We start from the raw sequence: 16,722 nt of genomic DNA on the forward strand, positions 1-16,722 counted from the left end.
AAGCATGTTGGAGTTAAGAAATATTTACCGTGACATCCGAGTCTGTAGAAAAATTTCAAGTATCATCGCTGTGTCAACATCCGACATTCAAGAGAAATTTTATTTTTCTTTAATGTAGATTCACGAGCCTTAGAAGTACGTCATTGCAAAAAAATATAAATTACAAATCGTCTATCTACATACTATAGATTATTTAAATACCATCACTGTGGCGACGTTCACCTTTAAAGATAAATACCGCCACTCTGACGACATCCAATTACAAAGGGTTAATATACCAGTAGCTATAAATTTCTGCGACTGTCCCTCGCTTCGAAAAGTGCCAATTCGCAAACAGATCTCACGATCGTCCATAAGCCTAACCGATTGTAAGAGAGCGCGAAAGGGGGCCAGAAACGCGGAAATGCGGTTCTCAGCGGCGTTACGCTACCGGATAGCCGACAGTCAGATAAAGTTCCTTCACCCCTGGGCGTCGTTACCGGGCCTGTCGTAAGAGGCACGCGTTTTCACCGGCTGATTGCCAGGCCCAGCCACGTTTTATCGGTCGATCGATCCGCGGATTTATGCGGACGGGGTAATTTTATGGTAGCTCGGTAGCCTGTCCCGTGATACTATTGTCGTTGTTTTCGCGGGCAAAAAGCAGTTGGCCCCGGGTGGTCCGATACGGAATCGCGATACCAACCGTAGCAACCATTGTCGCTGGTAGACGCCGGTTAATTTGGATACCGGCCTGATAAATGAACCGTGCTGGTGCAAACGCAGGATGAATAGTCGCGCAACTGGTTCCAAGCAGCGCGGCGCAGCGACCAGATTTTTAGCGACCGTCTTAATTTTTCCCCTTGACGCAATAACAACCAAGTAGGTCATCGGGCTGGCCGGCTCGGTTTCTAAATTCTTTGTTCGCTTCCGTTTAGCGTTAGTCACGAGTTTCTTCCAGCTTTGAGATCTTTCGAGTCTTTATGAGCAGGGATTTCTCGAGTCTGACTTGCTGGATACGATGGTTAAGTCGAGGAATGGAATTTGATTCGAGGGCAAGCTGATTTGGGAATTTTAGCGAGATCTAGAGGAATGTTTCATCGAGTTAATTGCAGTTATTCAGTTTCTTTACGAATTATTTGACTCTTCTTTTCCTTTCTCAATTCTCATAGATATATTGGTCCTAACTTGGAGGATCGTGTTCATCCGTGTTTGATCATTTGTTAGTCTGGAAAACTTCTTCGTTTTATAACATTCGCTTGTACAAGTTGCTACCTCTTTTTTCAAACCTTTCTATACTTCTCAAACACAAAACGCGATCAATTCTATCAGTGCTTCGTCAGAAACGATTCTGTAGTCTCGAAATTATCTGAGTTTAAAAATTGCCATTTTTCTAGCCAACTTACCCTGTCTTTTCGCTGACACGGAATTCGAAGACGTTGGGATTTCGACATAACGCAGTCGCAACTCGATTTTTTTCCCATATAGCGGAACCGGCGGGAATCGAAAGCGCAACCTGCTCGTCAAAAATTCCCTCGGCCGGTGGGTAGCTGTCGCAACGAGGAGAAGACGAAGTCCCACGCGAGTCTACGAGTACGTTGCACCGACATATCTGTCGTGGCCGGTTGCATATCTCCCTGGGACCATTGTCTCGATGCAAGTAGGCCTGCATCAGAATGCAATAAAATTGTCCTTCCCCCCTCTATGGGACCCAATGACGATGGATACGTGGGCAGCGCGTGCGTGTGCACGTGTGGTTAGCTTCCGCGGGCATGTGGGCAATCGCGGGTTTTTCTCATTTTCAAAACGAGCGAAGGTTTTCTTCGGTAAGATGATCGATGATATTGCTTACGAGATAAAGAAAAAGAAAAGAATAGAATGTATACGTAGGTATTTCGAAAATTTTGATATATTTGCTTAAACTGCTAAGGGAATTAATCCTTTGCACTTTGAGGCGAAAATGCCATTTTTTTCTTAAGATTCGGGATGGAGTAAAGTGAGAATTGGCAGAGAACAAACAAGAGAAAACAATTGTAGCGCAAGGGATTGGCTACAATTACGAAAGTAGCTTTAAAACTGTAAAAGTCAAATTAATGTAACAGTAACTTAAAGTATCCAGTTTAGTGGAGTAAAAATGAATGAATTGATAAATTAGAAAAGTTGAGTAGCTTTGAAACTGAGAGAGGTCAGAGTCAGAGAAAGAAACATTGCCGTTACGCTTTACGACTGTAATATTTCAAGAATTCTAAGGAAGTTAAAGGGTCCGTAATTACACAGAAGAATACCTATTCTTCTCTCTTTCAAAAAAAAAAAAAAAAAAAAAAAAAAAAAGGAAGAAAAAATGTCCCATTGCGGCTAATTTTTTATTTCAAATATTTGAAGAAAATTTTATTCATTCATCGCGCATAAAATATCTGTTCTTCTTTTTACTGTCTTTAATCTACAATACCATCAGTATATTTTATATTAACCGTACATTTAGCTATCTCGAACAAATGTATCGCCTCAATTTCTAATACCAAAGCTGTCACTTCGTCAGTGAATTTTTCTAAAAGAAATATCTTTCACGAAGCTGTAGATCATAAAAGATATAACTTAGAAAAAACGAAGTTGGCACCCTGCTGGGGGTAGCCACCCACATGCTATATTTATTTTTATTTTATTTTTTTTTTTCACCAATAAGATATAACACTTTACCAAATGTCCATAAGGACAAATTGTAAAAAACCAAAATAAAATTAAAAAAAAAAAAAAAACGAAGCTGTAGCGAATTTCTTTGTTCAGATGCAAACATGACGCAAGTTTAATACGAATAATACTGTAAATACTTGTTTTTTTCAAAATATAGTTTATTTTGGTTTTTACAATTTGTCCTGAAGGACATTTGATAAAGTGTTATATCTCATTGGTAATAAAAAAAATAAAATAAAAATAAATATAGCATGTGGGTGGCTACCCCCAGCGGGGTGCCAACTTCGTGTTTTCTAAGTTATATCTTTTATGAGTGTAAATACTTGAACGAGACACTTACTCTCCGACGACGGGACTTGAATCCTGCACTTTCTTATCAATGCAACTCTTACGTAGTTACTTTTGAGCACGTAACACGTTGCACATGCAACCGAGACAACGGTTACGGTAACCAGTCGTACATCAGTGTCCATAGGCCAGCGAGAAGCAGATAAGGTCGACTGGCGAGTGTAATTTGCGATGTTCGAGTGATATCTTAATCAAAGGAATATACTGCTGTCATAGTAGTTACCTGGACGGATTGGAATTTATCCGTAGTGCTTTTCAGCCGTGAAATTTTCGTTTCTTTCTACGATCGTGCATAATTTGTATAATTGTAATTTGTACTCGATACTTCACTTCCAGATTCCTTCCATACTATTGAATTTTACCGAGGTTCTTCGACACTGTTTTATACAAATTTTTAACTCCACGCTGCGAAAATTATGATGAGATCTGGAAGAATATTAGGATACTCGTGATAATTTAATCGATGATAATTTACGAGAAGACGAAGGTAACGAGCAGAGTAAATACAGTTTCATTCTGGTGTCAAATTCAGCAAGTAAAAATATTGCAATTATAACGATTGTTCTGTATTAAAGAAAAATAATTACCTACTCATAATTCCAATAATTATCCCAATGAAGTGCCTCCAAAGCTGTGAAGTAAATTCTTTTGTGTGTAGAAATGTACCACTACAATGTTTGACACACAGAGCGAGCACAAAGCGGCGAAGATTCTTGAAAGTTCTCTGTTTGAACTGTGGACAAGATGATTTGTCTGCTCTCCCAGCGGAGATGGAATCTGTCCGAGAGAAGAACGGCGAAAATCTTTTCGAGTCACTGTAAATGATTTACGAGTGTGTAACATGGCCATCGTACTCTGGAAATTTATGACCACAACGCGTGAAGAGAGTGCGAAAACCGCAACCATAAAATTTAGCCGCAACCCCGTGACCACTTGACTTTAGTTTGTAAATTTTCTACCTGGCGACTACCAATGAATTCCCTGTTGCGGAAAGCATAGAAAATTTGCGAAATTTCCTCCATTGCCAAATAGTTTAGCTTAATGATTCTCGCCGAAATGAAAATCGGTTTGGATAAGCTGCAAGCCGCTCTGAATTTCGCCCGAGTTTCTTTAGTTTGTTCCACTTAAAACGATCTACGGGGCTTTTATTTTAGATAGAGTTTGCTTACGTACGTTATTTTTAAATTTCAATGAAGTTAGTCTTTATACAATGTTGAATTTCAAATCGTACTTCGTTGTTGCTTTCTCATCTTCACGTGTTAAAAAAAGAAAGAAAGATGATCGTTCGAAATCCATCGAAGTATCACAGACTTTGCAACGATTAGTTTAAGAACGTTCGTGCGTTAAAAACTGCTTTTTCTGTGATAGATTTTCTTTACCGAGAGAAAGACGAAGCGTTTCCAGATAAATACATAAATCGTGCTTGATAAAGCGTAGCAAATTTCAATTATCTCTGCTATTAACGTTATGGTATATCACATCAATCGAACATGACAACGATAGGTACGCAAGGAGACGCGATCAGATAATCGAGTATTCAGGAGGCTGATTCAGCGTTCATTACCATGCAATTCATAGCTATCTTATCGCGTGAAATTTCATCATTAATACCTTTCAATTATTCCTCCCGCTATTTCTACGATATCTCCTTCTTTAGAAAGTTATTTATCTACGCTCTCTGTTTCCACCTAATCGAGTGACATTCCAAAATTCTAGCAAACGCGAGCATGGAAAAGTACTCGTCGAATATCTATCAACGGAAATTATCGTTATCATTTCCACTTTATTTCCTACCAATAAATGAAATCGCTTTTTCCCGTCGAAGTTTCAGCCTCTCTTTTATTTTCCGCTCTGCTCTGCGAAGATCTCGAACGAAGTTTACGAACGATTGAAGTGGCTAGCGTATTAACTCCGCGAGAGGATTTCTTTCACGGAGGAAAAACTTTTTCGCCCTATCCTCTGTTCACCAACAGGATCTTATGATTTCCTTTTCTTTTCCTTTTATCCTCTGCTGCAATGGTTCTCCCGACGAACAGAGAGATTAGCTAACAGGTGTTCCAGGTAGACTCGGTTGGGTCGATTACACGCTTCGCCATGGAACGTCGGGATCCCAACTAGTGATAAATCTTCCCTGTTGTCCGCACAAAGGGGATTCAAGGTAACGGTGGTTCGATTCTCGACGCTTTGAACGTGAAGGGAACAGAGAGCAGCGTCGCTGTCCTTAGCTTCGTCGACCTTTTTTTCTCATTTTTTACTCCTTTTTCTCGTTTTACTGCAAGCTGACAGAAGACTTTATTTGAAAAATTGCGCAGTTGCGGGGAATTTCTCAGGTTAATTCCTCGATCATTAGCGGAATATATGGATTTGAATCAATCAATTCGTATTGACAGTTATTCAACTGGTTCGTAAGAGAATGAATGATATTGTTTAGTTAAGGAAGCTGCGAACAATATTTCCTGCAGATATCTCATTATACAATTAGCTTTATAGTAGCTGCACACACAGCATAATGATAAGAAGACATGTAATCTGTAAAAAGAAAAATGTGTTATTCGAAGGGTTGATTCTAAGAAACTGAATATTTCAGACACAAAAATAAATAAAAATAGGATTTTGATGATCGAATGGTAAAATTCGATTAACGTAACAATCGTGTATTTATATATACATATGAAATTGTAAGGAAATATAAATAACAAAGAGATATCACTTACATTACGTTACATTAAAGCATGTACTTACTGTAGTTTATTAATCAACGTTAATTATCCAAGTTACACAGGTGAATTTTAACATTAAAATGAATAGAATATTTTTCTTCGAATTGGATCTTCTCATTTTTTGTGAAACCCAATCTAATTAAAAAAAAGTGTTTTGCACCTATATTATGGTTTCAACAATCAAAGTTTGTTAGGAAATTGAAGCTCAAAGCGACGAGAAACACAGGGAGCTCTGCAGTCGGTTGGAAATTAATCTCCTTGGACGTTTGAGCTCAATCATGGCGTGTCTCTATGGTCACGACTGTAGTTAGGGCAGGTCGGGCTTCGATTATATTTAGAATAGTCACGTCCAGTCTGACAGTCTCTAGTAATATATGCAATTCGAACCATTTAGCGGATTTACACGATGACCATGATCTAGACGCGAAGTGAAGTCGTCCAATAAAGTTGTACGGATCACTTTGATGTAGCCTTCAAGTAAAAACAATTAACCTCCCGCTGACTCTTGTCCTATTTCAATAAAAATTAATCTACTACCAATCGTCCAGTAAGAAATATTCGAATTCAGATACTACGTTCACTGATTTATGAATTTTGTATGTATTATTACGTACAACATTGATGTCGTCGATTAATTCAACATGACAAGTTATAATGTGCATATGTAAGACCGTAAGAACGAGTTGATCATATTTACTTATTGACGAATCGATAAATGTCATCATTATTTATAGTCACAGGCATGCATTATTCGCAATATCTTAAGTTTGAAGAAAGATAAATGTTTGGAATGGCAAATAAAAGATAATAGGAAATTTTTCTTTAACGATTAAAGTTCTGTAACGATTAAAAAGTGTACAAGTATTTAAAGGAAGTACTAAAAAGAAAATATTCTGCTGATTTTATTAATAATGTATTTTATGGTACGATCAATCAGTGTCTTACATAATTATTTCAAAAAAATAATATATACAATAAACTTCGCAAATATGACTTATTCGGTATAAACATTCTAATCGATTTCGACATCGTGTGTCGTCATCAGGGACCACCGTGGCGTCGCCGGAAGTGTGGAGCCGTTAACCTCTGTGATAATCGATATCTTACACATCCTCCATAGCGATATCAAATAAAATATGTATTCGAATTTTATTGCTATCTATTAAAATGTAATAACTGGGAATCGATCTATAGGTTGTGATAAGAGGAGGGAACCTGCGAGAAACAAAAGTGAGAGTGGAGGATCGATTCAGAAAGGAATTCAAGTGGCGCTAGAATTATTCCCGTTAGAAGGCAGCAGTCTGTCACACTGGCCACGCCACACTAACCGTTTATTCAAGGCCCGTAGTTAGGGCAGGTTAGGCTTGGACTGCGCCCAGTTTGCATCAATTTAGATTCAACCTTCCGTTGTGTATTGTTAGTGCCACTTTGTCGGGGCAAATTTCTTTCGGAGAAAAAACAGCAATTTTCATTGAAATCGATAGATCATCGATCATTTGTATCGCTGTCAAGTATCGTCGAATTTTTTAAAGACAAAAAATTAATGCGAAAAAACAAAGAAACAAGAGGAACAAGGTCAAACCGAAACGAATTGCAAGAGGTGATCAATTACGTGGAATTATAAACTTCGTGGAATAAGAAAATAAATAAAGAAAAATAAATACGAATAATCTTAAGATTCACCGATAACCGTTGACAAATCGTTGAACTTTGATATTCAAATAACGTATCACTGGTCACCTGTATGAATCTCGTTGATAACGATAATTTTTTTTATCTCTTATCTACTCGTACTTTTATTTATCAGTCGTCTTTCTTGTATTAAATTACGTCGCGAAAACTTCAATTGAGGTCCACAAGAAAAATCAATTTCTATTGATTTTCTAATGCCAATGCTATTTTATGGCTGAAAGGGAATATCTTAATGTGACTACTTACGTAATTGAAAGAAAGACTTGTTAAATCTAAAGATACAAGGTTATAGAAATAGCTGCATACCACGACAATCGATATTTTACTTTATACTTTACTTTTACTGTTTCACTTTAATATTACTTACACTTTAAATATTCAGGAATGTAGCAAGTATATACATATTAAATTAAATATACAATACAATAATATTAATATCAAATACAGAAAGGGAAATTGTTAATATACTGAATTTTTAAATCGTTTCTCATGTTAAACGTGAACAATGTGACAAAGTCAATTATTAAACGTGACAAAGTCAACAAACGTGACTTATTTTATTTTTTGCCAGATGATATTCAATTTAATTATTCTATTTTTAACATATTAATCTGGGCCTTCTTTCACGATTGAAACGATACTATTAATGAAATTTCACGAGACACATCTTCCTAGAATTCCTAAATCCTTATATAACAGGAACAAGTTTGTTCATAAAAGAAATTAAATTTTACAAATAAATACCAGAAATTATAATTTATGTGATTAATCTGTATGACGTACAACTGTAAAATGTAACTTGTCTATTTATTAATATGATTAGCTACTAGATCATTTTGTAAGAAGGCCCTGAAATGGAACAATGAGAAACGACTTCTCATGGCATAAGATAACGCGTTGTCGGTATCAAATACAAGACGAAATTCAACGAGAGACTCGATGACGTTAGATAATAGAAGCAGAAGCAATGGTCTAATGGTTAACGGGCTACAATTGAGGCAGGTTAGTCCCAACCTAGGTGGAAGCCGGATTAGGGAGGCTCGGATGGGTACGCGTCCCGTTCACCTGTAATCTAACTTCTACTTTCCGTAGACGTAACCCACGTGCTCGATGGAAGTGTATAAAGGCACGTTCACACAGTTGCTACTGTGTACAGTATACGTACATACGTGCGTGCATGTTTGCCACCGGGGTTAAACAGCTTTCACTCTCCGAGTGTTAGTGAGTCAACACAGCATGTCAGAGGAACGCACGATAGGTACATATCCTCTGATTGTGTATCACACACCGATCAGGAGCGTATGCTTGGGTGCCATCGGTGGGTGTCTTTTAACAATTTGCGTGATCGAATGAATTTTCACATTGAACAAACGTTAATAATAAAATCATAGGATATGTCCGAAGAGCCAAACTGATATTTTCATAAATGGGATGTACATTTTTTGGAATTTCAATCAAGATACTACGCGTTGTTCAGAAATATCGAGTACTGGGTTTAACATCGTAATCGATTATCGTCTTTTGATTTTGATAATGCCGGAGAGAGCTGAGAAAAAGGAAAATGACTATTCGAATTTCTTCGAAAGACTGCAGGTTTCGCAATAAAATACTTATAAAATCTTATCAAGAATCCTACGTATCTTCGAATATATCTGCTCACGATTAGTATCATATATATACCATCGAAATAATACCTTCGGTGACTAAGAGTGGACATACGAGCAAACCTGAAAAGTACTTTGATCTCTGACAGATGGATAGCATTCATACAACCAAGGTACTAGCAAAGGATTCGATCAAGTAATATAATTTTGTTTCACTGTGGTAAATACTCGAGGCGACTTTTATCGGACAAAAGGTTAATTGCGAAGCCTTAATCATGACCCTAATGTTCGTCATTTGTCGTTGAAACGTGGAATTTCATGTTAGACTGGGTATATTTGGCGCGAGGCTGAAACGAGTAAAATAGGACCGCCGGTTTCATGGTGGTCCTTGACTACAAATTTACTTTTGTTCTCCGTGTGGTTATAGCCTGCGATTTTACGACGCGGTTTCTTCGTGCACGCGTGCACGCATAATAAAGGCTAGGCTTGGCCTCTTCGTACTACCGATAAAAATCCTTGATCCTAATGGCGGGTCAACCGTGCCAATTGGCCATAGGAACGAGCCGGTTGTGCCTTGAGGATACCATCGTGGTTCAATCTCGATAAATCCGCCTCGTTATCGTTCCAAAACGAAATTTTCCTTCTTTTCTTTGAGAAATAAAATTCATACACGACCAAATCGTTTAACTCGGAGAACTCTTCGCTCGGTGGAGTAAACAGAATGACGTGTTGCTCGAGCGTACTTCCTCGAGCACGTACTACTCTAATTTCAAATCTATCGAACATGACTTCGATTTGAATATTTCAATGAATATTTAAATTATCTTTTTGCAAATAACGTGTCTATGTATCCATGTATATATGTATAATCTCGGTTAGTAGCAATCGCTTAGCAAAAGCGTAAATATGCCTCTTTGAATTATGAAATCGAAGTACATATCATATTGATTTATATACATCGATGTGAAGCGACAGTTGTTAAAATTTTTTCAAACAGTGGCAATGAAATAAATAACATAACAAAAAGTTGGGGATTCGTTCATATAGTAATTTCTAATTCATACGCGCTCCGTGATATGTCGTATTGTATCAGATATGAATTTCACCTTGCACAGTGCAAAAATTACCTTATATTATCATAAAGAATGACTTTATGATGCAATTGTATACTGATGTTGAAAATAATCGCGATAGAAATTATAATATTGAAAACTCATGGCGAAGAGAAACCGCGGGGCGCCAGTACGCGGTATTACGCGAATGTTAATCGGCGGTGTACGGCGCAGGCGCCGCGAAGCCGCGGCACGCCACGCCGCGGCGAACTCACTCGCGCACCGCATCGCACGCCACACACAACACATCAACTAATAACGTGCAAGCTTCGATTTGCTGTTACCGCGAGGGCCACGCGGTCGCCATAGGAAAGCAACAGCTCGTATTATCGTGGTGGTCGTATGTTGTGCGCGCGAAAGAAAGTGTGCCGTTCAGAAAAGCAAAAAGAAGGGGGACTGTTGTTCGCGAGCGTGGACAGAACTGACTTAACCCAAAACAAACTCGCGAGTTTTCGCGCCGGTGTCTCGCGGCCAGTCTCGGTACAGACAGAGACAGAGTGAAGTTGTCAAACGAAAGAATGGAGAAAGTAACGTTTTAACGTTTCGCGCGATTCGATTTGAACGGACGCATGAAAAGTCGTGTTATGCCATCCTTAACCTTACACGTGAGATCATTGGAAGGACTATTACTGAACGAGATTGTCGTTAACGATCGTGCGATTGGTACGTTAATACTAAAAGCGAGATAAAAGAGCGGGAAAATCGAAGAGAGTGTAATAATCGCGGCAGACTGTCGTGACGAGAAATGACCGTGCAAGAGTTCAAACCTCGTGGCAGTGCGGCCGAAGAACAACAGCCGTCCGGTGATATTCTGTCACCGTCTAGCGAGCCACTGGACAACGACAAGGAGCAATCGGCCCAGGTCTGTTATCGTGGTGCGCCCCAGGATAGTGAAAATCTATTGGGACGAGTTTTAGCCGGTAAGCCCCCATATCCATTTTCGTCACTTGTATACGCGTTTCATCCGTTGAAAAAGGGAAAAAGAAATACAGCCTGAGGGTCAATTGAAACGAAACGGATCGAAACGAAAGGGAGAGTAAAAATATTTTCCCGCTTGTTTACGACCGTTCGATTTCAAATCGATTATAGGGTCGCGTGTGTATGTTACGTAGAGTGTGTCCACCATGCACAACAGGCTCGTAAAAACATTCTTAACCTAGCGTAGATCACGATTCAGGTAGGAAGGAATAGAGAAAGAGGCAGTTTCACTTTCCAACGGGGTTGGAATGTAGGTCGCGGGGCCCGGGACGAGGCTAGTTCGTTGCCCTCGGTCGGCGGCCTTCCACTCGGCGCTCTGGCAATTTTTCTCCCTCTCCGTCTCTTGGTTTCGTCGTCTCTCTCCCACCTGCGCGGCTCGGTCTTCCCTCTCTTCCTTTTGCTCGTGGTTCTAGCCTAGATAGTGAGCCTCTCTAGTGGGGCTCCCACCCTAGAGTGTTCGCTGTTCTCCCTCTCTTCGATACACACACGCGTTTGTTCGTTCGTTCGCTCTCTATCTCTCTCTCTTTCTCTCTTACTCCTTCTGTCCCGTTCGAGCGCTTCCACGTATCCTCTCCTTTTCGCGTCGTGTTCGTCTCTCTCTCTGTTTGGCCTGAACTCGTCGTGAACTCGCCACGGCGTTGTATAGAGAGGCACAGAGAGTGAGTCGGTCGGTCTCTTTCCCTCACGGCGGTCCGTAGAACAGGAAAGTAGGTCGGTGGGGCCTTGGCGTGAGGCTAGTTCGTTCACCCTGCCTGGCCCGTAACTGGGGCAAGATGAAATTAACCGAGCGGCCCGCCACCTCGCCCCACCGTCTCCTCTCGCCTTCTCCTACCTCCGTTCGGCAAGTAGAGTGAACTCCGCGACTCGTGTGGCCAATCGCCGGCGGGCCGGTTCAACAAACTCGAACTGGGTCTCCCTACCGACCCGTTCACCTCTATCTCTCTCGATCCTTCTCGATCTCTCTGTTCAACTCACGCGCCTTCCCTTCCCTACCAAGCGTAGAGTTTAGCTACTCGACCAACCTCCCCACCCACGGCTATCATCGAAGGTCACCAACACACTCGGCCTACCCGTTCGCCCTCTTGTTCTGCTCGCGTAAAACAGACCGATGTGCTTCTCATATACAGTTACACATCGCGAGCCGTTCATAAACGTTCGCCCACCTTTTGTTCTTCGCGGACTCCCCACATCGGTTTCTATTTTAGAACTTTGTTTCCTTTTTTGCTCCTTTTCTTGCTTCTTTACTTTTGCTTTTTCGATAGAAGTTGCATTTGGGTGGGAAGGGGAGGGTTCAGAAGACTGGAGAATTAAGTATTTGGAGCATTGTAAATGAGGGTGGAATTGGGCGAATCGTTCGGTAAAGGATTTGTGTACTTTGGGGGAGGAATTAATATTGGCGGTTGATTCCCTAAGAAGATTAGGGTGTTGTTCGGATGAACGTAATAATGCTATTGCAATTAATATAATTAATGCATAACACGGACAAAGGAAACGAAACTGTTCTATGATGACATAAAACTATTCAGATATTTTACGTAATAACACATTAAATAACAGTGTATCCTTCCATTAACTGTGAACGTAAACGTGCGCGCGTAAACAACCTTCGTAGATAAAGAGTTACCATACAACTAACTGTACCATCACCTAATGTCCACGTATTCCGCAGCAGAGTTTTTCATCTCTTCGACTTTCATCGCTTTTCTTGCTTCAACTAACCTACTCGCCGAAACCTGTATAAGTTCACCTATATCCATTCCTGAGCTTAATGTAGTCCACACATACCTGTCCAACACCTACGAAGAATTGCGTGAGTACGCGATTCGGGCAAGAGAGAAGGAGAAAGAGAGCTATGACAAGCGTACGTACAATACACGTAGGTACGTCACACGCACATTGTACGCACACAGGTCCGTTCAACCGGCTGAGAATTCTCTTCGTAAGCCCCGTTACGTAACCCCACGATAGTGAATTACGTATGGGCTACCTACTCACCAGCCTGTCCCTCTCTCTTTTCCTCTTTTTCTTTCTCGATTTCTTTTCTTTTCTCTGGGATCTCGACTGTCCCGCGGAGAAAGTACATTAACCGAGCTGCTGGACCGTGATCACTCTCGCCTGTGCGGCCATGTTGGAATGCTTTCACCGTTTCTCTGTTCCTGTGAGCCGCTGCATCCGCCGTTCGGAGCACTGACCTGCCTCAACGAGCGTAACTACGAGGTGGGTCGAGAATCGTGGCTCTCTCGATCGAGTTGTTCCGCTCGTTGCATTCCGAATTTTCGCCAGAATTCTTGCCACAACACGGTCGCGTGAATATTCCAGGTACCGCGACCCGTTCGCGTGAATGTTTCAGGTTTCAGGCACTGCGACTTGTTCGCGTGAACATTCCAGGTACCGCGACCCGATCGTATAGAATGTGGCTTACTGCGATCGCTTCGTATCGCGGAAGCGTATTTTCAGCGACGGACAATTGGCACATGTTGTAATTTCTATTAGACTCTTCAGTGCTTTCCTTAGAAAGGGTTATGTGATTTAGTTAGGGTAATTTTAATGGACGAATTTCATTTACACATTTTTAACGGTGGTTCGCGTTCAACGAAGTGTATTCAATCGGTAAGAATTCATTTAATCGAGCAGTAACCAAACTTTCGTTCAAATGATGGAGTTCACATAACCGTGTAAATGACTGACACAAGGTAGTCTAAATACAAGGTAGTAATCCTCTTTTCGAAGATCTCAAGATCTTGAAGTTACACTCATCCTTATTAAAAATTGCTGATCCCTGTAGACCGAACTAGACAAGTACACAACTCCTAATCATCTTCTTGCTTAATTATCAACGACAGATACTCATTGTAACATCTAATCGTCTCTCTTACCAATACATCCAAATCACTCAAAAATTCCTCGTATCCACCAAATACACCTAAGACTCGCATTCGGAAGCACCGTGTTCCATCAATGACTCTGGGTTAGTGAATCGGGAGCAGTCGGTGAGCGTGGTGGAACGTATCCAGGAAAGCGCGAAGATCGGATAGCGTACTCTTCTTAAAGCTACAGCAGGAGGAAGAAAAGCTCGTTTCGACACCCGACAGCCGCGCGAACTCCATCGGGCATTTTTTAATTGCGCTTGTGCTGACGACTGGCTAACCTCAAAAGCAAGACACACGGGCAATGGCCTGGCCTCCTCCTGGTCCCCAGTGACCTCGATTGATGCGCTGTGTCCTCTCCCAGTCCACGATTACCCCTCTTCCCCACTTCTCCCGGTTCTCTAGCCCTCTCTTCCCTTCTGGTGGCTAGAGGAGCGTTGACTCGACATCGCCCAATCAGGGGCCGGTTCGTCGACTCTCTGAGCTGCTCTCGGGGTCGTTCTAATCTCGCAACGTCCCTACGCCACAAGCCAAACCGACGAGAAGCCCGATAAGAGTACGATCTCCCTTCTTCCTCTAATCTCTCTCTCGCGGCTCTCCTCTTTTTCTTTCGCCTCTTTATTTCTCGCGGCTCTTGGTTCACGCTGCGTGCGGGCCCGCGAAGCGAGCCGCTATCTTCGTCTGCGAGCGTCATCCGTCTCGTTCCCGCTCGAACGTACACGCCAGCACGCCAAGGTGAACAACCTCGAACCGTGTCGCGGCTCTTATCGCCCCGCGAGCTTGGACCCTTATCGACGCGAGCGCGCGCTTCTTCTGCCGAAGTTCGCTGAACCGATCGCGAAAATTCTCTATGCTTCTACTCTCATGTACACCGTAACTCCACACTTTGTAGTATAATTGAAGTCAGAAAGATCAAGTGACCCAAAGTAAGACGAAAATCAAGAATAGAAAAATTACGTCGGTGGTTCCATTTTCGAAATCGTAATACTATTTGAAGAAATCGCAATGAATGCTTGATGCTTACTTAGCCTTTTTCGCCAACTCCATAATCTCAACCTTCACAATGTTCTTACTTAAACCGTAAATAAGCGAAGCGTTGCACAAAGTATCGAACAATGTTTCTCCACAAACATTCCGGTTATTTAAAAAAAGAACTGAAAAAGTAACTGAATAGTTTCGGTGCACTAACGTTGCGCTTATTTTAAAGATACATGAAAAATTCATAAAAAATTGCCATGAAATCCATACCAACGAATCTTCCATACTCGAACCCTTCCAAACTTTCGCAAACCAGTCCATACGCGTTCCCACCATTCGAAGTAACACAGTCACAGCTTTCAATCCTTTTAATACGCAAACAAATCAGCAATACCCAGCGATTCTCGCAATAGATCCGCTATTCCGTTCTAATTTGCGAGTTTCGAAAATTCCGGCGGCTTGCAACAGCGCCGCGTGTCCTTCGCCCGCTTCCATTCGCTAGAAACTTTCCAGCTCGGAAAGGACACCACCCGAGATGCATAATTTCGTTTCGCAGCGGCGGCTCGTAATTCGCGCTTTCACCACACGTTGCCTAGATGAATAGACGTGTCCACGTCACGGGAGAAAACGTAATAGAGTCGAATGGTCAACGGCTGTATTGTGTCTAGCGTTTTTTTATCAGGAGCTGAACGGTGGCCGCCGATCGAGTCACGGTTCACCGGGAAGAAAGTAAGAGTGGTCCGACCAGGAAGTTGAGGCACTGGCGAAGGCGGTTTGTCCGGATGCCGATGAAAGGGAAGGCCGGTGGTTTCTCTCTTTCTACCAGGCTTGATCTTGTTTCTCGACAGATTCGTACGTGGTCGTGACTTTCTCTCCGCTCCTTCGTTCTCGAGGGTGGAATTTTCTTTGTTCGGATGCCTGTCTCGATGATGTAACTCTGTACGTGGGTATTCCTCATTTTTTCTTCAGTCTTGTTTATTTTTGGAAAGTTTTAACGATTGATGGAATTTTGGGACTGATAGAAGAGAGTAAAGTTTATGAATTTGACTTTGGCTCTTGAGAATGGAGTTTTTTTTGTTCTGATGCTTGTCTCGGCGATGTAACTGCGTATCTCTTTCTTTCTCGTCAGTTTTGTTTATTTTTGTTAATTTGATTGACGAAACTTTGGGATTGATAAAAGAGAGTAAAGTTTAAGAATTTTCTGACCATCACTTCGCTCTCGAGAATGGAATTTTCTTCTTTGTTTCGTGACTGTCTCGATGGAATAAAGTTGAGTGGGTATTTAATTTGTTCTCTTCCTTTTTGCCTGGTTTTCGGTTTAGTATTAAAGTTGATAGTCGATGACATTTTGCGATTGATAGGGAAGGATACAGTTAAGTCAGCATAGATTTCGTAGTTGGGATGATCGGTATGCTGACGACATGGAGATGTTCTAGGTAAAATTAGAGGGAAGTGGCGAGATTCACAAGGGGGATTTGAAGATCTATTAGAGCAAGTTAGAGCGGTGCAAGAGCTGGAACCTAAAATTGGAACGGATAGAGCAGTGTAGTTGCGTGAATTGGTGGGGTTATGAACGGGCAAAATCATTTTCATACATCCGTACCCTTTCGTATCCATAAATCATTAGATAATACTAACAAATTTTCCTCAAATTTGTAATCTGTCTCCGCAGTAAAAGGTTTTATTTCAAACTTAACCAAACATTTCTACACTTCAAATTACCCATCCAACTCGTGGCATTAAAGTAACAAAAAGG

The 16,722-nt window shown here is 41.2% G+C and overlaps 1 protein-coding gene across 2 annotated transcripts in view; it reads left to right on the top strand.

The window, feature by feature from the left end:
• LOC132907241 (nuclear hormone receptor E75) overlaps positions 1 to 16,722 on the top strand; it is a 216,708-nt gene that overhangs the window by 96,354 nt on the left and 103,632 nt on the right. The window contains exon 1 of one of the 2 annotated variants that reach the window (XM_060960138.1): positions 10,874 to 11,063. The exons of the other annotated variant lie outside the window; for it this stretch is intronic. Coding sequence (XP_060816121.1) covers positions 10,889 to 11,063 — 175 coding nt within the window. The 5' untranslated portion in view covers positions 10,874 to 10,888. Of the gene's footprint in view, positions 1 to 10,873; positions 11,064 to 16,722 lie in introns of those variants that run through there. 2 annotated transcript variants of the gene reach the window in all.

This window comes from Bombus pascuorum, chromosome 5, assembly GCF_905332965.1.
Source record: "Bombus pascuorum chromosome 5, iyBomPasc1.1, whole genome shotgun sequence".
In the NCBI taxonomy this organism is placed as follows: Eukaryota; Metazoa; Arthropoda; class Insecta; order Hymenoptera; family Apidae; genus Bombus; species Bombus pascuorum.